We start from the raw sequence: 22813 nt of genomic DNA, 5'->3' as shown, positions 1-22813 counted from the left end.
ACTAAATCGTTTACAAACAATGATTTGCACGTGAAGTAGTTTCATATACACATGCTATGAGGGGGTTCAAATAAGGCTAACAACATGTCGTGGGAGGGGGGGGGGGGGGAGAATGAAGCGAGCGTTTGCATCGTCTGTTTCTTTACATAACCACGAGATGGAGCCATACGGAATTCATCATTAGTCGCAGAATAACTGAAAGCAGCCTGCACTTGGCTGCATGATCCTATATCTTTATGTTAAAGACACCATTCGACAAAAATCATCGCCAGTTGGTAAACGTATTATGGGGCAAAGGTCATTTCAGAAAGACAGGTTTGGTGTAATGACTTAACTTTAAGACAGATTCAAGATGTGCATATAGTGTCAACCGCACCCGCAAATGGGAGTTACCGATGCTACAGTAGGAGGTACCGAATCTCCTGAAGGAGCCCCTGTCTTGCAAGCGATTTGTAAACGGTGGAGATGTGCGGCAGGCTGTCGTTTACAGATTAATGACGCGACACCGATTTCTTCAACGTTGGGATAAATGCCATTGCAACAAAATCCTGAACGTCTTTCAGGATTATGTGGAGAAATATGTGAAGGACTTAACAAGACTGATTCATGACAGATTTTTTTTAAAAAAACACCCGCGTGTTTATTTAAATAGATGTTACAAAGATTAGCTATATCTGACTTAAGACTTGTCTAGAAAAACATTATTAAACAAAATTGCATTGTTATTTACTTTTTTTTGAAGCCCGCCCCCCCAAAAAAAAGTTAGATCTATCGTACATTGACTATTATTCATGATTATTATTTGTTTAATGAGTTTTGCAATTAACAGCATAATTTTTGAATCAATTACCGTGTGGACCCATAACTATTTTTTTATGACAAAAAAACTTCCACGGTTATTAGATAAAAAAAAAAGCAACTACTCATAGTTACTTCTTAGATGGTAATTATCTTCGGCTAATTAATAACAACAAACAGCCAAAAATTTGCTTTTTCTTGTTATGCAAGGTTGAAAAAGTTCAGTTACGAAAATTTAAAAAAGCATTTTATACTTTTCGTTAAATGCTTCCAAGTCATTATTTTAATTATTGTTTTTGATTATTTAAAGGCATTTTTTTTATTTTGTATTTCAAACATAGTCTCATTCTTTAAAGGCAGCTTATATTCTTTTTTTTTAAAAAAAACTTTCATAATTTGAACAACATTTTATAATAAAGTTTTTAAAAACTTGAAACAATTATCACATGTGGGTGGTTTGAAAAGTTCTCGGCCTAACAACGAAAAAACGTATTTATAATTTAAAAATTATTTTTATTTTTCAACAAAATGTATTAAGACTAATACATTTATTCCAGCGCCATTATCCGTCCCTGTAGTGGTTCCCAGTAAAATCTGCAAAACACCCTTCTACAGCTGTAATCACCTCTTGATTCGAATTAAAACGCTGACCAGCGAGGAAGAGTTTTAGTTTTGGGAAGAGAGAAATATTTTTCTTCCACAAACCGGGTCTTTTCTCACGAATTTCGTGTAGTCTGGTTAAAAGATCGGAATAATATTCTCCGGTTATTGTTTTACCCTTTTCAAGATCTTTAGCATCCCAAATCACCGATGCTATGACCTTTCCTGCTGATGGAACTGACTTTGTGTTCTTTGGCAGTGTACAACCAGCTTCTGTCCACTGTTTTGACTGCTGTTTAGATTCTGGTGTGTTCTGGTCAATCAAAGTCCCATCCTTATTACTATGTATGAGACTTTAATGGTCAATCAAAGTCTCATCCGTAGTAATAAATCGACTCACAAAGTCAGTTTTATTCTATTCTTGTTAAAACGCTCCAAGCACTGTTCAGAGATTTTCATGCGAGTGCATTTTTGATCTGCTGTGAGCAAGCGCCGCAACAATATTGCGCAAAACTTTTTCATTTGCTATTCTTCATGCAAAATATATCCTACACGTTCTTTTGAAATGCCTATAGTCTCACCAATTTCACGCATTTTGACTCGCCGGTCACCCAATACCATATCTTGCACTTGATCAATGATTTCTGATGTTGTTACACTTTTTGGACGTCCTTCACGTGGATCATCTTCAAGGCTGATACGACCACGTTTAAACTCGGCAGCCCATTTCTTAATTGTCGAAAACGAAGGAGAAGAGTGCCCATAAACTTTTATGAACTTTTGCCGTTAAACCTTCTTTTACAAAGAATTTTATAACCTCACGATACTCAATTTTATCCATTTCAAGGGATCCAACAACACTTTTGCTTCAGACAGCTGTATAAAACCAACTACCTGATAGAATGACTTGCAATTTCACATGGATGCTTATGACAGATGTACGAATTTATATAAAAAAAGTTTGCCGATAGTGTTGCCGTTTATGGTTGAGGCCGTGAACTTTTCAGAACACCCTCGTATTTTCATATTTCCCTTTCTCAGTATCTGCATTCATTCTAAGATTTATTCCTTCTTAAATTGCGACGTTCATTCCAACTTGAACATTCTTATAACAATTTAAATTAATCTGAAGTGAATTTAAAGTTTTACATTTAAAATATAAAACACTTGTAGTGTTGTAGCAAAAATATGGCTGTTTTAATACATGAACTTAGAAAAAAAAATAGTAAAGGAAATTATTATTATTAAGGGAGATGAGGGTGTTCCAGGGAGTCAGGGACTCATCGAGGGAGGCCACGTACTACAAAATGCAACAGCGGTCATACTTATTCTTGAATTCATTCAGACTGCTTGCACTCACAACATGCAATGGCAATCCATTCCAATCACGCACCACTCTTCTTAGCGGCATTCCTTCTTAGCTTTAAAGGATGCCTTCTTGTCCTTTCCCCACTCTCCATAAATTGAAAAATTCCATCAATTGAAATCCTGAATGATCCTTTCAGAAGTTTGTAAGTTTCAATCATATCGCCCATCTTTCACCTGTTTGCTAGAGGCAAGACGACATCCTTATCTTTTCATGGGAAAGTGCGTTTCAACATTGCAATTATCTTTTGAGTTGTATTTGCAATCTTTGCCACATGACCTCTTCAACTTCCTATTAACACCCCAAGATCCATAGTCTCATCAGTTTCTTCTAGACTAATCTCACCGATATAATACGACATTGGATAGCTAATCACGCCGAAGTGAATGACTTTACATTTACTGACATTAAACTCGCACCCATTTTCCCATGCGCACAATTCCAGCCTTTTCACATCATTCTGCAAGTACTGCATATGCAACATTCCTGATTATCCTACTTATTGGCATCATCAACAAATAGCTGTATGTCGCCTGCCAAATCCTTCCCAATATCATTAATATACAGATTGAATAACAGTAGACCAAGCACTGATCCTTTTGGTACACCACTGGTTACCTTAAATCTTGCAGACTTGCATCTCCCGTACACAACGTTTTGATATCTGTCAGTCAGCCATCCTCTTAGCCATTCTAATATTCTATATTCCAAACCCATATTCTCTAATTTATGCAACAGTCTTCCATGCTGTATTCTGTCAAAAGCCTTAGCGAAATTCAAAGGTGTCATGGTATATCCGTTCCTCTCGTCTAGTACAATGGTAACATTGTTATGCAATGTGAGCAATTTGGTAAAACACGATCTTCCCTTAGTAAACCCATGCAAAGTAGAGATTCACTGTCAACCCATTTCTGAATGCGAGCCCTAAACAATTTTTTCAAAATCTTCGCCACCACTCCTGAGATACTGATTGGTCGATAGTTGGATACACCATCCTTGTGCAATGGAATTAATATACATTCTTTGCATTCCTGAGTTTCTTCATCCAGTGAAGAGGTAGCAGTGAGCTCAATGTCGCCTATACCAGGTTGATTGCTTTAGTAAAATAGTCACTCATTAGTTGTACAATCTCATCAGCATCTGTAACCCTCACGGCCATCTGCATTTAGAAGAGTTTTTCTTTCATATTCATTCCTTATTTTACTTGCAGCATATCGATAGAATTCTTGTGTGTTGTTTTTTAGCACGCAGAGCCAGTTTCTTTTCATACTCAGACTCGCTTTTCCGTATAACAGTTGTGACTATTCTAACCTATTGCTTATACTTTTCATAACGGACGTCATCCTTATGCACACGGTATTCCTTCCACATCATCCGTTTCTTACGAATGTTGCTTAATAAGATTACACATCCATTTGACTCCACTCTATTTATTCTTCGAACTCTCGAGACACACTCTGATATCGCATCATTTAAGTATTGTTTAAATGCTTCCCATGCACTGTCGATATTCTTTCCATCCAGAAACCGATTCCATTCCACTGAACTCGGTACACTCCTCAGTTGGTCATAATTTCTTGCTTTGTAGTTCAGCATGTAACCTTTTCTGAATGGGACATTCATAAAAGCGTGTCGAATCAGTTTTTTTTTTTTTTCGAACTAATTCAAATTCTCGATTTTAAAGTTTTTACTCTCCACAAACTTTAAAAGAAAGTAAAAATTAAAAATAATATAGCGTAAATAAGAACCTAAAAATGAGTTTAAAACTTAATTTTTCAATGAAATGTTAAAAGAAATAAAGAGAATAAAAGAGAGAAAAGAACGATCGATTTGGGGGGCAAAAATACATTAGCAAGTTGCAAATTCTCTCGCTTTAAGAGGAAGCAGGAAGAGTGGGGATAAAAAAAAAAGAGTACAAACAGACCCTTTCTGAAATCCACTTCCTTTATACAATGGACTTGCCTATCACGTGGAAGACACACAAACAAGGTGAAGTGAATAACCCCAACGAAGGCTAACAAAACGCATTGTCTTCGAAATCAATACAGAACGCGCTCTGAGAAAGTGGGTCTTCAGTTTGAATGTTTTCCTTTTGCGTCATCAGTGTATGGGCAGAAACAACAGTGGAGACGTCTGGAAGGTTGTCAAGGAGGCGCCAGTATTCTTAAGACATTTGCCTGAACCAAACTTACCGAGGTTTACACTAAACGAAGAACAATCAGCACTGATTATTTATTCGTACAAGGGAAACGCCCAGCTAACCGAGAATATCATTTGCACCTCCCGCACCCCCCTAAGCACTCACACATCACATTCAAGGAACACAATTTTGTTGAGTGACACCAACAAAAAAAATAAAATAAAATAAATAAATAAATAAATGGAGTTCCAGTTTCATGTTTTATAGTTTGGGATAAAGCCAATCCTCCTTCAACACTCGTTTGATATATTTTACATGGTTATTTAATTCTCCTAAGTATTCTACGTTTGATTTAGCCGAGAATAGTTAGCGTATATGTCACTCAACTGCACCAAAGGAGCTTGGCTTGTATATTATTGACTTTATCGGTTTGTTTGATCCTTTCATGCTTATCTACACCAATAGAATAAATAGTTTGAGATAAAGCATGGTTTCCCATTAAATAGGATCTTAGCGCCAATCCCTGAAGTGCTAAAATGACCCCAAACACTTCTAATTATATTATATATATGTGTACCTTAGACTCGAATGCAGAATATTTGCAAATAGTATCGCGCAACTTACCACTGTACTGTTGAAAATGGAATCTGTTGTCATAGAAACATGTCATATCCATTTGGAGCAAGGAAATTTTTATGCTATATAAAGGGAATCTCTTGATTACAAAGAAAGTGGATTGAATTCCCTAAACAACATTGGAGTCATTTTCCTAGAATTTCCAGTGGGTTAATCGTTTAACTAGGGGGGGGGGGAGCAAGAAGAACAACAAAGCCACTAAATCTACTCTCAAATAAAGAATTTCTCGCCAAGATATTTTTATTTTATTTTTTTTCTCGGAAGTTTTCATATTACTTTAGTTGACCGTGACTAAATATTCTTATATATGATCGTAGTGTCTACGGTAAGAGATATCAGCAAATGGACGTCCCTTATTTACAAGTTTTGTTCCATGCTACGTTAGTTTTATTGTTAATGTTATTGTTTATCATATAATTTTCAATTTCATACTAAGATCGAGCACTTTGTTTCAATATAATGGTTCATATTTTAATAATAAGTAACAATCACACAAAAAAATCCTTAGCGAACAATGGTATGTTCAACAAATCCTGATTGGATAGGTTGCAGGACTAATTCGTTTTTGTAACTAAATTTTTGAAACAGTATCCTTTTATAATTTGGTGTCTATTGTAACTGCGCATGCGTAACATAGGCGGCGATAGGTTGATTATAGTAACATATATTAATTTTTTTTTTCCTTTCATGCTCCTTCTTGCTAGTTCTGTATACATAGAGCTTCAACCTATAACGACAGATTTTGTACATGACGGCTATTCATGGATTTTTCCAGTTATGAGGGAAGTGGAGACAGATCGGCAGGAGCGAATGCTGGTCTTGAAATTCACTTGTTATCATTCAGGGAGTGAGAGGTGTGATTGAAGTCTAATTAGCGGAATAATGAATTACTGACCATTTAAAACTATATATTTAGAAATTTAGGTACATTTAATTACAGTGGCGCACTCAGGATTTAATCTTGGGGTGGGGGCCGAGTTGAATAGACGATTTACGAATACACACTACGCATTGCATACGACCTATGACTGAGCATCTGCAGTGATCGCCAATACATGACAAGTAGTATAGAAATAGAAGGCACAACATAAATAAAAAAAAAAGAATTTTAATTAGGAAAAGATTTTTGGAAAATTTTCTAGTGTTTATTTCCTTTTTCTTTGAGGGGGGGGGATAGGGCTCCTTGGCCCCCTCTCTGGGTGCGCCGCTGTTTAATCATACAAATACAACATTTATTTTACAAAATGATATTCTATCTTTTTCAATTTAGCTATTTGAATACAAATTCTACCCTACGGTTCTTCTTCATGAACTGGTCAATAACATCGTCATAAAAAGTTGGTTGTAACGTAATTTTCTCAAGCAGCGTTTTCTCGATAGATAAAAGAGCCAACGATGACAGTCTTCTTTCTTGTCCTTGGGTTGACCTGCAGTATGTATTAATGCGCCTTAGCGCCGAAATTGAGCGTTCAGCGAAGGATGTCATGGCAGGAATACTTACTACCAATTTTATGAGTTTGAAAACCTCAGGCATACCCAAGTACACTTTATTGATGTGCATGAAATTCATTAAGTCTGAAATGCTTCTATCTTTGAAATCAGACGATGCGTACATTACACTTAGTTCAGTCTTTAAGCGAACCATATCGAATAATGATCCATAGGTTTTTTGCAGATATGTTACTTCACTATCAGGGAATTTATTTCTGTAGTTTTCAAAAAAATCACAATTAAGGAGAGAAAAGAACTGAAAATTCGCAATAGATTTGAAGCGCTCTCGAATTTGTAACATGATGTTGTCCAGGATTTCATTGAAAAGACGCTTACATCTTAACTCTTCTGAGTCATCACACATACGAGGTCTCTTATGACTTGATTTCCCTTCACAGAAATTAATATCACGTGTAACATTGTCATAAATACACGTGAAATCTTCTCTCATAGTCTCGATATTTAAAAAGAATTCTTCAATTGTTTTGGCATAATACGTTATATCTAGAGATTTGGTTTGCAAAATTTTAAAGACATCAATAAATGAGAAAATTTTTGAAAATACTACCACTAGAAATCGAGTGTTAAACTTATGTAAGAAAGTTAAAAAACCTTGCGCTTTCAAAACTGTGTCACTGTCCCAGTCATCTGGAGCATCCAAAATGTGTTGAAAGAATGCCTCTATCATACCATAATTCTCTTTCACAGTGTTCACAATACGTGAAGTGAAGTTCCATCTCGTTGGTGCTGCAGTGGGCAATTTCCTTTCAAGAAAGTTCTTAAGAGCAGCTGTCCTCTTTGTAGACTTTGAGAAGAAAGCAGTAAGACCCAACATAGTTTGAAAGAACACTGTACACTCTTTGATGTTGGAAGCAGATTGCTGTAGTGTTAAATTCATCAAATGGCTGTAACAATGCACGAAAGTCGCGCGCGGATACTGTTCTTGGATCCGTTTGTTTAAACCACTCATTTGACCGGCTAACACAGCAGCACCGTCATATGTCTGCGCCACGAGTTTTTTCTCACACTTGTACTCCTTCAGAACTCCACTCACGTGTTCGAAAAGTGCTGCAGCGGAGCGATCTCGGCTCACATCAGTGAAACCCAGAAATCTTTCGTGGACTTCATTGTTGCCGTCAATGTAACGCAGAACAGTCGAAAGCTGAGACTTGTTTATGATGTCAGAAGTTTCGTCCATAATTAGCGCCACAAAGTCCGTTTGCTCGATCTCTTTCTTTATTATCTCTATAACTACTGAGGTAATTGCAGCAATCAAGTCGTTCTGAATAGCTGAAGATGTAGCTTTAAAAATAGACTCCTCCTTCAAATGAGTTGCCAAAAGAGGATCATACTGACTTATTAGATCAAGAAGCTGTACATAATTTCCTCTGTTTGCAGACGTCTGGGACTCGTCATGATCACGAAATGGTAGCTCTTGCGTTGATAAATAATGGACAACATCTATTAAGCGTTTCAGAATTTCGCGATTTTTTTTCACCTTTTCATTATGCAGTACATCACTGGCACGTCTCTGTTCATCAAGCTGGTGATCAATTCTTGTTCTTCCGAAGCTGTTTAATTGAAGAAAACATTTAATATGATTGGCAGATTTTTCGTGCCTGGTAATAGACAATGTCAACGTGTTTAAGTTGCTAAAACCACTTTTGCACCACACCCCGTTATCACTAGAAAACAGAAGACAAGGCCAACAAAACAGCTTATTCAATTTCTTCGATCCCGCTAACCAGTGGGTATTCTTGTACTGACCCTCACTGAACGAGCGAACGTATTCTCTGTTTTTTTCCTTGTGATGAGTGTTTAAATCTGGCAGTGACGGGCATGGCCTGCCGTTCTTTACAATATCACTTTTTTCCTGACCACTCCTTCGGGAAAAAGGATTTCTTAATAAACCGTCAATAACACACACTTCTAATGATTGTCCGGTATTCATCTTAACGCCTCAAAATTAACAGAAAACTAATAAATGCAGCAGTTGCAAAACAATTCACTTAAACATCACGCACACTTGTAAAGACTGGCTGAAGCTCACCGGCTAGAGCTACTTTGACTGCATATGGTCTCCGTTTAAAAGTCAGGGTGAGACGAGCGGAAATGGCTATGCGCACGCAATCACAGTGCTACAGCGAGGACTTTGAAGCTCGCCCAACCGAGCAAGCATCGGCCTTCGATACAAAACGCAAAGCTCAATTATTGCCACGCAAACTTAAGACGTCTTCTGTCTACAAAAATAAAAGCCTAAATGGAATGAGTGCTTATATATGCATGCATTTATTAACAAATAAATATTACTCCTTTCTCAATTAATGAGCTTGCGCAGCAAGCATGGAGAATTCTTCCCTGGTAAGGAAAACTATTATAAATAATAAAGGGTTTCCAGAATGCAGCGATGACGTAATAAGAAGTATGTAATAATAATATGTAAGTCATATATTTCAATGATAATTATTTACAATTTTATGTAAACAGATTTGCTTAAAAATGTAATTTGGTGTTGCTGAACTTGCCTCTTTCGTATTATACTACGAGGTTTCAATACAGTAGAGAAAAAAAAATTAAAAAAATCGGTTTAATGCGTACTTGAGAACACAAAAAAAAAAAATGTAATGATCGATAGAGTGAAGCGGTTCAATTTAGCAGAAATAAAAATGTTTAATTAGACTTGTGGGAGATAATTGAAATGTTAACAAAATAAATAAAATTAAGATAAAATAATTAAAATTAAGTTCTTGGGCTAAAAAAAATAATTGAAGATTCTTTTAGACTAAGAAAATTCTGAGAAGGAAATTAGGAGAGTGTGTGTGTGGGGGGGGGGGGGATATCAACTTAAGATATTTCTACCCACTTTTTATTTTATTTATTTGCTTTATAGTCTTGTTTTAAATATGTATTAACGTATGAAGTAAAGTAAAACGATAATTTCACAATTTTTCCCATATCTTCCGTTTTGTAGAAATAGTTTTTTTTTTTTTTTTTTTTTTTTTAATTTTATTAAACCTCAGGAATTTTCTCTTTTAAAATTATATACGTTAAGGAATGGTTTATTGAAAAATGTTTTCATTTTCGGGTACAAAATAATGAGCATAATAACAAAAAAAAAAAAAAAATCTTTTTTGTAATGTAGTTCAACTATACACTTCGAAACAATGGCATTATTCTCGAAACAACCAATCAGAAATCACCAGTACTGTGTTTTATTGTTTGTAATGTGATCATTGTTAAAGCACCTAAAGTTTTTGAAACAATTGCTTCTTTGATGAACATAAGATCAGAGAGTCATCTATAGGGAAAGTTTATATTTGCATTTACGCGCTATGATAATACTAATAGCCAGAGAGTGCATGCATTGCATATCAAAATCATCTCTCTCTCTCTCTCTCTATATATATATATAAATGTGTGTGGCTGGAAAATTGGGTGCAATAAATTAATACAAGCAGCTTAATATCCATATGTTGATATGCATGTATTAAACTTCCACCAAAGGCCTTAAGAAATACAAAAGCCTTAAGAAATACAAAAGCCTTTCAATTTCTTTAGTAATCTTATTCACTCCCTTTTGGCCTTCGTTTTTTTTTCCTTTTCCCCTAGCTTTTCGTCTAACAGCTTTAACCTACGTTACCAGAACAGGTGTGGTACTCCGTATTAGTTCATTCTCACTGCATTTACGACAGCCATAACGATCGAAATAAGACAGGACCGTTCCATTGCAAGCAGACAGGTTGGGAAGCTTAGCGAAACCGACAAAAGAGAAGATGTGGAAGCTGCAGTAAGAAGAATAAAGGAGGAAAAATGAATAATAAAAAAAAAAAAAACGGGTTTATAATCTGGCATTGTCTGGGTGCTGCAACCATACATAACACATAAAAATTGACCCACTGAACCTGAAAGAAATATAAGGACACAAATAAAACCAATGAGAGTTTCTTCAATGTCATTCTGTCCTTACGTACCTCTTTATCATAGATATTCCAAGGATTTTTATTTTCCTTGTTCACGTGCTATTTTTAGTAAATGCTGAAATACTACGCAATAAGGTCAGACAACGTAACCCTAGAAACAGGTAATAATACTAACGACAATTCTGGTTACCCTTGCTATAGTATTGCATTTCATTATTATTTTGACACATGGTTTATTGGACTGATCAACATATTTCATAGACTTAATACCAATCCTTTATTTAGTTAATAAATAACTAAAAAACGCTATCCTTGCAAGATAAAAAAAGGGTAGTGGAAAGAATTATACTTCAGGGTCTGTAAGGAATATATGAAATCGGTGAAAGGAGGTATCAAAAACCCAATTTCTTATTTCCAATGACCAATTCTTCTTCTTCTAATAATAATTAACTATTATTAAACCTTACTATCGAAAATTTTCAGTAATTGATATCAAAGCAGATTTCTTCATCATCAGGACTATTTTGAAATAGAATTTCCCGTTCTGATCAATTTATTTTTCAAGTAAATCTTCAAGACATCCCAAGTGACATTAACACGAACGAGCGTTGTATGCAGGAAGAGCATCAAGAAATTATTCATGATAGCACTGTTCAGAAAGGGATTAAACCAGTCCTTTAGCATTTAGCAAGCCAATGAATCAAGCTTCTTATTCTCCCGTTTCAAGCGTCAATTTATTTTTAAGGTAGATTTTCAAGACATCCCAAGTGACATTCACATAGTCATTCATGTTCCCATTGAACTTATAGAATAGCTATTATAATATTTTCCCTTTTTAGCCTATTAAGAATTGTACCGTTTTATTTATTTCAATCTTTCCTCACCGAGTTTGAAGACTTTTCCAGTCATATTTCTCTGGACAGGCCTACCACAAAGATTTGATATTTTGTTTTCATGACAGAGAATATTTGTTGCTTAAAAACGAGTACTGGAAGTTGTGTAACTGGACGAAAACCTAAAACCCGTCTGCACGTTGATGTAATAGAGCCGTCTAAAATGGGAGCTGAGACCTTGAGACTAAAGTACATACGTGACCTTAATTCGTGACAAATGATTTCTACAGATACCACCTGCTTTTCAGGTAAAGGGAGGTGTGCAGGATAAAGGCATTATCCCTACAAAGAAGGGCTCGCACCTTTCAAATATACGTTGGGTCTACCTGTTTTATATCACGGCTCGGAGGACACTTTATATTAAACACATCGCTTGCCTTGATGACCGTAATTCACAACACGGGGGACCAGATTTTAACTGGCTTCGTGTCACCTTCTAAATCTATCCCTAAACCTGATGGCTGCAATTCTGTGAAATTGGATATGGGCAGCCATTCAAAGAAAGTGAAGAGCGAGCCTTTAGAAATGCAGCTACAATTGATGCAAGTCCGGTGATACAATCGGATGACCTACTTCAAAGGCGCGAAAGAAAACAACTTCCTATGTGCCTTGCTATTGTCCAACACCTGCATCTGACCGCAGGGACAAACACAAACGGGTATGGGATGGAACCATAACTCAATAATATTTGCGTTGTGCTCCTATTGTAGTGATGTCAACAGAGAGAATAAACACGGAAGAGTCCATTTTTTTATTATTTGTATAATATTCACTTGGCTCCTCTACACTTAGTATTATAGTATAACGCATTTATTATCAGTGTCATTGAACAATACGTCAAATATTCTTGCATTTAGTCTTACCAAATAAGCATTTTGGTCAGAATGTTTTGTTTTAGCCTAAAATAGGTTTTGGTCACAATGTTTTGTTTTAGCCTAAAAAAGATTTTAATCAGAATGTTTTGTTTTACCCTAAAAGAGATTTCAGTCAGAATGTTTTGTTTTAGCCTAAAAGAGATTTCAATCAGAATGTTTTTTGTTTTAGCCTAAAAGAGATTTCAATCGGAATGTTTTTTGTTTTAGCCTAAAAGAGATTTCAATCAGAATGATGTTTTTTGTTTTAGCCTAAAAGAGATTTCAATCAGAATGTTTTTTGTTTTAGCCTAAAAGAGATTTCAATCAGAATGTTTTTTGTTTTAGCCTAAAAGAGATTTCAATCAGAATGTTTTGTTTCAGCCTAAAAGAGAGATTTCAGTCAGATTGTTTTGTTTTAGCCTAAAATAGATTTTGGTAAGAATGGTTTGTTTTAGCCTAAAAAAGACTGATCAAAATGAGTTGATTTAGCTAAAAGGGATTTTAAGTCGGGCTGCTTTTATCTTTTAAAACATTTAAAGTTTTTTTTTTATACAGTGAATGATTAATAGAGGCTCTGTTTGTAAAGAGTCTTATCTCCCAGAAGACGTTATCTCCAATTTCGTTTCTGGGCAACAAGAGAAAGATAATGTAGATAATTTAATATTAAAAATATATTTTAACTTCTCATATTTTATAATAAAATGAAGACCCGAAAAGAAGAATTTTTTTCAGCTATCTGATCACTTTAGGTTGCTTATTAACCAGTCAGGAAAGATGCTTATGTCTCCCAAGAATACGCAGCTAGTGTATCATACTTGTGATATAAGAATCCCTGCCAAAACTGAACGGGCCTCTTTGGGACCCTTATATTAGACTTCAGTGATTAGAATTATGAGTTAAAGTAGTTGACGTTTAAAGGGAGGAAGGCCATATTTACACTCTTTTCGCAATTGAAGTTTATGCAAAGAAATAACTCTTCGCCCACATTCTCTCTTTTTGGAATGTTTTGTCGGGGGGACGGGGGAATCAAATCCCAGCAGAGCCATCTGTATAATAAAGTAGGCAAATGAGTCGCAGCTCTCTGCCTTTCCCAATGCACAACACCCGCAAATTTGCGATAACATTACTGACTCGGATGATATTACCATCGTCTTGGAAACGGCTCTTATAAATGCACGCGCGTTTCCGTACTTTTAAAAGACGACAGGAATCTCTGTCTCGAAGACATTCGCAGGTAATGCATCGCCCAAATGACAAACGCATTTGCATGGCTCGCACGAGACACAGGGATCAGCACAAGGGAGGGCGGGAAAATGCGCCTGATAATCCATAAATTTTTGAACGCTCGGTTCTCTTGTACTCCTCGCTGTCTGCTAGCATTCTGCCGGTCTCATGAGATGGCAAGGGGGCGCCATGTTAAGCATAGAAATGAAGTACAAAGTCTTCAATCAACCATTATAGTCGCCTTTAATGGCGTATGCCGCCATTTCTCTGGAGCGATGGATCGCGAGGGAGACAATGGGCGTGCCTCGTGCGAGAAACGAAGGAGAGTCAACCAGTGGGGCAGGGCCCTGGTTTAATTATTGGCTACAGATGTCTGGCTAGACGTATACCAATGAAATGCAACGTCATCTGCGCGCCTGTATTCATGTGATTTAGGGAAAGGGGGCGCAAAGCCGTCATTTCCTCTTCCACCTTCCCAGCTGGCGCGTCTTTGTACCAAATTGCCACTAAGGTGGTTTATATCTTATGAAAACACATGATATTAGATCTTAGAATGGACATGCTTGCGTTAATCTCCTTGGAATCGGTATAAACATAAAGCCACTTTTCCCTCCCGGTTTTAATTAACACTTCAATTAATACTACGAGAACACACGTACACCGAATTTCTCCCATAAACTCCAAATGTTACTGTTACTTGAGATTCATATTTTCATACTAGAGTGACGGGTGCTCTTCACTAACACTTTTACAACATCTGAGGCTTCCATTGTATTGATTTATAGCACTCAATTTCTGCAGCCTTAAAGAGAATGTTTTGAAGGCACATTAAACGCATCTCCGATCCACCATGGCGATTCTGTTGATGCTTAAACTCAAGAAGGTCTTGCAAACTATGCTGCACATCTTTGTTAAACCGAAATAGCCATATGTCATAAGTAATTACATCACTTATTTCTTGACAATATATAATGTGGTTATTAACAGTTATAATAGATACAAATCATAACCTTGGTAGGAACGTATCACAAGGCTACGTGTGCCATCATTCATTTACTTATAAAAATTAATTTAATTATTGGAAAAGCAAAATCTAAGTATTTGTTTTTTTAAGCAATTAACTGCCTTCAAAAAAAACAGTGCTTATTTTGATGCATTTAATAACTTCGTTTTAAATAATACCATTTACGCCATTGTTATAATCTGTTTCAACAATGGCTACTTCAACAATGTTGCTCTACTGATAAATAAACACTCCGCTTATTTAATTCTATGCAAAAGCTATATTCATGATTTGTATCTAACAATTGAGAGATAAGAAAAAACAAAATATCTCTGATAACGTAATACATAGCAAAAATTGACCAAAATATCTTCTGCTAAGACGACACTCCCTTCCTAAACCCTCCTATTATATCACCTTTCCGGTTTTCCTTTCTGTTTTTTTTTTTTCTGTTTTTTTTTTCTCATTCTGCTCCCGGATGTGTATGTATATTTATGCATCAATCATTCTCAAAGGGTGATCTAGAGCGAGGAGGTGAGGAGATGTTTGATGTGGCTCTATGTTAGGCTGCGAACGTGCCTCCATGTTGCAATTTCCGAAACAACACGGCTGATCGATTATCTCGTTGGAATGCGAATGGAGTTAAGTGGAGGTGGGAAAGGATGAAGGGATAAAAAGATGGAGTAAAGAAAAAAAAATATCCCATTTACCTTTCATTTGTCTGCCCGTTGCTTTAAGGTGAAAACCCGCGTATGGCTGGGAAGAAAATATATTCTCGCACACATTTGCAAGCGTAATAATATAAACATTCGAATTCTTATGTTGTAGTGTAGTAATGTGATCTTAAAATCTGAAGTAGACTGTAATAGTTCTTTCAGCATTTTCTTTCTCATAGAAAAACAAGCCCTTTCACAGCTTATAAGAAGTTTTTTTTTTTCTATTAAAAATCACAGAAAAAAATATTAATTACAACGTCGCTTTTAAATAAAGATATAAAGGCAAAAAAAAAAAATCCATCTTAAAATCACATTTTAAGATGGATTTTTTGGATCTTTCGTTTGGTTCGAATTTTAACAAAGTAATAATGCCTACAACAATAAGCCTGCACGATTGTTGCAGGATTCTACCTTCCTATTTCATTATGACGTTGTTTACCATGTGTTGAATTTTTCGTGGTTTATATCCAACCATGTTCATTTGAAACTATTTTTTAACTTCCAGAATTTTTTATTCTTTTACATTCTTAAATCAAATATTGCTTGTCAGGTATGCTACGTTATAACTGCAAATGATTGTCCGCAAGTTTTCTCTTCTCATCTAGATTTATTTGATGGATTATCTTCTACAGAATTTTACATCGCACGAACTGCCCCTTTCTTAATTGTACGTTGGTGTCGCTGCTTTGTTTTGTTCCTCATATTGTTATTTTTCCTCACGACACTTTCACCCACGCAATATTTAAATCTATCTGACATTTAGTACTACAGGTAGAGAACAGATAATAAAAACACAATGCGTTCGGCACTATACCTTTGTACTACACATACGTGTATGCAGTAATTAAATAAGTATAACACTATAAGTATGAATTTATTATTACTATTATTCTAGACAACACACCAATAGTTGCTACTGATTACCCAGTAGCAAATGCGGATGAAATTATATAAAGAAAATTTCACGCGACATATAGATTAAAAATCTCTGATCTAACGTTTCTATTTGTATTATTACGTCATCAGTATACTGTGCAATTTTTGAACTTTTTTTTTATTCGTCACTGGTCAACAATTGATAACCATATATGGTTAATGGTAATCCCAAGTTTCCTAACCAATCATACGCAATCTAAAATTGTAAAATGATTTTCCCAGTTCAGAAAATCCCATTTTGCTGAAAGCAAAATGACTTAAAAGCCACTGTAAGAGGATTACGGAATCTAGCATGCACTATAAAAATAACCCGAAGTTCTTAATTCGTTCTTGATTATAAGACCATGGAGAATTAACTCTTTAAACTACAGAATTACAAGCATCTTCTGTTTTCTCTTTCTCCCTAGAATATTCAATATTTCCGAATTTGCTTTATGCAGCTAATTGAGACCTCCGCTTCTCGCATAATCAAAGACTCAGAACCGAAAGTTCTGTATCGTTGGCAAACTTGTTAATATAAACCACTCAGAGGTTAGATAAAGGAATAAGCCCCACTGCCAACAAATAATCCCTTTTCTCTCCATTTATTAAACATATCGATCAAGCGCAGCGAATGCCGTAGATTTCTAAGAGGGGGGAGTTCAATACTCGGAGAAAGCTAATTAACCCCCATCATCTCCAGGTTTCTTTTGTTTTTGCACGAAAGACAAATGCTTGGCGCTGAATTAAGCGAAACAGACTCGCTTCGTGAATCACAAAAGAGGTCCGGTTGTCATGACGATGGCCAACAATGCCCGATCAAACCGGTCTCCATGGTAACGCGCGTGTTTGGGAAAGCTCTCTAAATTCCTTGCTTTTATGCACAAACTGTTAAGTGAATACATAGAACGAGTATGCTCGCGTTTAACGCACGTGATAATAAATTTTTGATATATTTGCATTGTTGATAGATTTAGGGACGACGTCTTGTTCAGACATAACAAGTCTGAATTCAAATTGCGTTGAAAATAATGAAAATATAGTGCTATACTGTGTACCTAACAATAAGTAAGTTGGCAAAACATGTTAGGTCGGTACAATACGTAAATATAGGAATATTGAATATTGCTGTATGTATGTCCACACGCATACATATGATGTAACCTGTTTATTATCTATTTGTACCCATATGTAAACTTCCTGGTATGTTTTTATCTCAACCCAATGTATGTATTTTACGTGTTAGAGAAATGATCTCATAACAGATAGTTCAGCGATTACAATCTGTTTTTATCCTGCGAGAAATGATTTATGGGATAGAATTCAAGAGTGGGAAGTGGATCTTTGTTTACATCATCACTATTATTTTATCAGTTGTAATATATTCTGCTGGTTTTTTTTATTTTTTTTAAATCATTGAAGATTGGTTAAAGGTGGTTTAAAGCACCCCTAGTTATAACTCAGTATCTTTAAATGTTTTTCAGAATATCTTTTCCACATCGAAGATGGAAACAATTCGATGTGTGGCAATGATCAACCATAAAGGACAGCGGAGTTTCAGGTTTCTACAGCAGGACAGTTGCATAAAAGCCAAACATCAACCATGGCAATCAACAGTATTGACCAGGTCACACGAACTTCGATCTCAATCCATAGAAGACTGTTGAGACCAAATGGAAAGTAGGAAGCAGTGTGGACAACAAGGATAGACGGACTGATAATCACGACGAGAGACCAAAGGTCCCAAATAAATGCTTGACTCATGACAAAATTGGCGAGATGTGTACCTGTAAGGGTGGAAAGCGTGATCATGAACTAAAGAATACCGACGTGCAATTTAGGGTTCTCTAAAATAGGGTGCTGTTCCACTATTTATTTCAACATAGTGTATGCTTTATTTGATTTTTTTTTTTGTGTACTGTATCAGTTTATCCCATAATTTTTCTCGCAGTTATAAAAGATAAGAGCATGTCTGTAGCCATCTTCTAGGCGTGGCGATCGTGACTGTGAAGCATGCTTGATGGCATTTATGGGCTTCATTACAGTGGCCTGACAGCTGTTTTCAACTGTTCCCTTTTATCAGAATCTAGTATAAAATCTTGAATTCTTATAGAGTTATTCCTTTCTTATAAGAAATTAAACCCACATTCTGGGATATTTTGGTCTGCCGAAGAAGGAATGACAGTAACCTGAAAGGTTCTGGGGGGGGGGGGGGGACTTTGATTTGAGCAAGTCACAAGAAATGCGTACCATACTACCCGTCTACTGCCTAATCACCTGTTAGTTAATACTTAAATAATCTGCTAATTTTCGCTCGTTTCATAATTAATAATTATGAAAATTGAGTTAAATGGCATCATAATTGAATATACAGTTAAATATTAATATAAAACTTTAATATTATTTAATTATAATCAAAGATTTTTATAATTGTATTAAAAATGATTATGATAGTTAAAGAAAACTTCTGCTAAGCATGATTTTTCGAAGTTTATTCAACAATCTTCCTAGGTTTGCGTTCAAATTCATAACCATTGTTATGAAATTGAAGGCAAACTAGATTTTCCAAACAATGAAAAATAGGTTTCATTGTTTGGAAACTGCATTTTTAGTACAATTTTTCACTGATTGTTATAACACTTCAGTGTTTTATGCTTTCTCCAATTTAACATATTTCGGATAACTAGACAAATATCTTGTCCCCACATAAGAAACACGATCCCTAGGGGAATTCGCCTTACAATTTAGGAATCACTGGCCTATAAGAAAATGCAGAATTTAACATCCGCGGTTACATTTATTATATCAGCAATTTCTTTTCTTTTTTTTTATTTAAGGGTGAAATACTTTACGGTGAATGAGTAACCCATCATGATGGGGAGCTATCAATTCTTTTTAATTTCCCGTGCCGAATTAATTCGCTGACAAGGATGCAAAGCTGTTTTTCTTTTAAAAACAAATTGAGTTCATCTGGTTTATTTTCGATACGTATTTGAATGAAAAGGAAATTTGGAAAATCTTCAGTTTACATAGTAGGGAGTTAAGATAAATCGAAAACACGTTATCTAGCGTAAGACAACTGCTGATGTGTGGTGATCGTTGTTAGAAAATTGCAAAGTAAAGTCGTCATCAAATTGCACTATTTAAACGCTTAATAATTATCTTTAGGCTCTTTCAGAACTGACATTGACATCTGAATAAGCCAGGAAATTACAATTTATCGGCATTCCTACAGTCTTCTTATCAATCTAGATTCAGAAATGCAACACCTATAATTAGCTCTCGATGCCATTCAAATCCACACTAATCACGCACAAATCGAACTGTGGACTCATTCAAATAGCATTTGATTAAACTGGAAACAATGGCGTCCCTTTGAATTACTATTTTAAGGTTGGGACTCTTATCTCCCAACTTCCATTAAATATCTGGAAATGCTGTGTTCATTGTTAATAACAAACAGCAACTCTCTGGTTGTTTCACTCATTACACGTTCGTTGTCAAGGCAACCAATTCAATACGTCATGCTAATGAGTTCTTGGAATTTAGTTTCTCTGCGTTTGGAGAAAGACAAAAGGTTGTAGTTTCTGACCTCGTAGATAAAAATAAATATATATGGGTAGAGCAAAAGGAAAGTAAACATCCACACATGTTGGTGCATGCACGCACCTAGCGGAAAAGGAGCTTGGGTAAACGGGAATGAATAGAGATTACACACTAAGTATTCTGGAGAATAGGAAATGGAAAAGCGAGTGTGGAGAGATGAATGACTGTAAATAAATTTTCTGAAGCCGTCTGAAACAAGATGGCTACAGAAAAAAAAAATCTTAATCAGTATTTTATTTTTCTTTCATTCACGTGAATGTTAATATGGGGAGTTTGTCACTTAGAGCACGTTGCTCGAGGTTCTCCATCTTGATGTAGGGGAAAATACCATCTCGAGGTATTTCGTACACCAAGTCTTCATAATGACTTCTTCACCAATGGACTGCGTTATTCACGTGACTTTTTCACGTGACTGTAGCTAAACTAGTAGTTTAAAACGAATTTGGAAACAGAATAAAGAACATGTGATCCACTGTCCAGCCTGTGAGTTATTTGAAGTTGGGAGGTTACTGGGAAGGGCGAGGGGGGGGGGGAAGTTAAGGTCTGCTTGCACGCCTCCAGGTGAGCTACTTATTAAATGATGCCTCTAGAGGATAAGTTGGGGTCACGAAAGCAGTGGCCGTTTCACGCATCTTTTCACTCCGAGTTGTTGTCATGACAACAGATGAAGTAAGCTCCGCCTGGCTGTCGTTTTCTTTCTGAGAAAATTGTAAGGGAAACAAGGGCTTCGTCTTAACTTTCTCACAGTAGCAGGCTGAGCCGATACTTACAGAAATTTGTCTGAGTCCGAATTCAGTCTCACGATTAGTAAGTAGCATGCAATATTATACGGTAACCACTCTCAAGCACTTTGAAGAAACTTTAAATGGTTCGCTATCCTCTTTAGGTATGAATCAGCCCTGTTTCAGACGTTGACAAACAGGCCAAGGATAGAAAGACAATTTAGACTCTCTCTTTTCGTTTTACAGTCTACCCATCCCCACTAAAAAAGAGGGAAAATTTTCTAACAAATCTGTTATGGAAAACTAATAAAACATCTTCTGTCCATCCTCTTTTTGAGATCCATATTACTCCAAGGAATTGGGAAGCTAACTCCCTACGATGTATATGTCATTGAATCGTTCATTTATAATTTAATTCGGTTTATAAAAGCCAAGCTACTGTACACTAATTTTAAAATAATTTACGTATATGATTCGAAGGTCCAAAGCTATGTGAATATTTAAACGATCAATTATTCATACTGCGACTACTATTATATCTGATTATCAAAATTTTCCCCACATCGTTAAATTATTATTATTATCATATTCACAATATACTGTCATAGTTAAATCTGATAGTTTTGGCATATGTAAATAAAATGCCAAAAAAACGTTCTTTACTGTTTTGTATTTAATAACAATGCGCCTATGCCAAGGTTGCTAAGCAACCTTGTCTATTTATCAGTTTACTCCTGAATGCTCATATTTTACGAATGACATTATCTTAAAAATCTCCCTTTATTCCTTTGTAATTTTATTTTATTTTCTCTGTTTACTACGGTATGTCTTTATTCAACTTCTGTCTTTTAAAATTAACTTTCTGAAAATCTATGGGAAAAAATTCGTTGTCTGTTCATTCCTATTGCAGGCTTTACTCAACATTCCTTTCATTAATAAAATAACTTTCTTTCTTCTTTCTTTCGAAAGAGAAACATGAATTATTGAAATAAATATATTTGACGGTTTTGTTGGCGCGAGTGATTAGTGTATCCGCTCTCCAACCAACAGGCTCTGGGTTTGAATCCAGCCAAAGAATAAATGTTTGTCATTTAAGTGGGAGATGGATTTCATGGCCAAACGTAAGACTACCCCCCCCCCCCCCCTCGCTAATCATTATATGTCTGAAGTTGGCTTGAAAAAGTTTCATGTTTGGTTTCTAGAGTGGCAGTTCCAAATTTTGTAATAAATAAATAATATTATTCATCGAAGAAATCATTATTGGAAACAGACTATGAATTACATAAATTATAATTTGAAATAAAGATTATTATGAGTATACTCAATACTATTTTGCAATTTCTCCATAAAGCTAATGTCTTGAAAGACAGTGTGAGAACAACGGCATGTGATAGCAAAGTATCAACACGCAAATTTACATTATGGACCATTAACATCATTCATCAACAATGAATGAATAACAAACTCTTAACAATGAATGAAATCAACAAACTCTCTCAACAATGAATGAAATCAACAAACTCTCTCAACAATGAATAAAATCAACAAACTCTCTCAACAATGAATGAAATCAACAAACTCTCTCAACAATGAATGAAATCAATAAACTCTCTCAACAATGAATGAATGAATGAATGTTTAGTGCAGCTAACCAACTCACAACAGTAAATACGGCAAATGTACAACAGTCGAGATTTGAGAAGGGGTAGAATGGAGAAAAGTAGCTTCAAAGGATATAAACATGCAAACTTAGTCAGTAGTGGCGGCGAAATTCTTCTAAATTTTAATAATAGAGATAGATTTAGACATCGAGAAAGCACGGAGGTGATCACAATGTGCGAGGATCATCTGAGGTTTGGAGATGACATAATGCTTTTACCGGTGGAAGGTTTAAAAATCGTGGATGAGTTCTTTACCAATTAAACATTA

At 35.7% G+C, this 22813-nt stretch overlaps 2 protein-coding genes across 3 annotated transcripts in view; one reads left to right on the top strand and one right to left on the bottom strand.

Annotated features, from left to right (window-relative positions):
* The window catches only part of LOC150106387 (uncharacterized), a 240657-nt gene that overhangs the window by 205620 nt on the left and 12224 nt on the right, over positions 1-22813 (top strand). The window lies entirely within an intron of this gene.
* Positions 367-8982, bottom strand: LOC150106388 (zinc finger MYM-type protein 1-like). The gene is made up of 2 exons (XM_090392986.1): positions 7042-8982; positions 367-690 (listed from the first exon to the last, which is right to left on the bottom strand). Exons 1-2 carry the CDS (start codon positions 8980-8982, stop codon positions 367-369), a joined length of 2265 nt encoding a protein of 754 aa, XP_090249112.1.

This window comes from Typopeltis vanoorti, chromosome 5, assembly GCF_054136105.1.
Source record: "Typopeltis vanoorti isolate ZY-2024b chromosome 5, IOZ_Tvanoo_1.0, whole genome shotgun sequence".
Taxonomy (NCBI): Eukaryota; Metazoa; Arthropoda; class Arachnida; order Uropygi; family Thelyphonidae; genus Typopeltis; species Typopeltis vanoorti.
The sequence above is the reverse complement of the archived record's forward strand: the minus strand, read 5'-3'. Positions and strand labels throughout refer to the sequence as shown.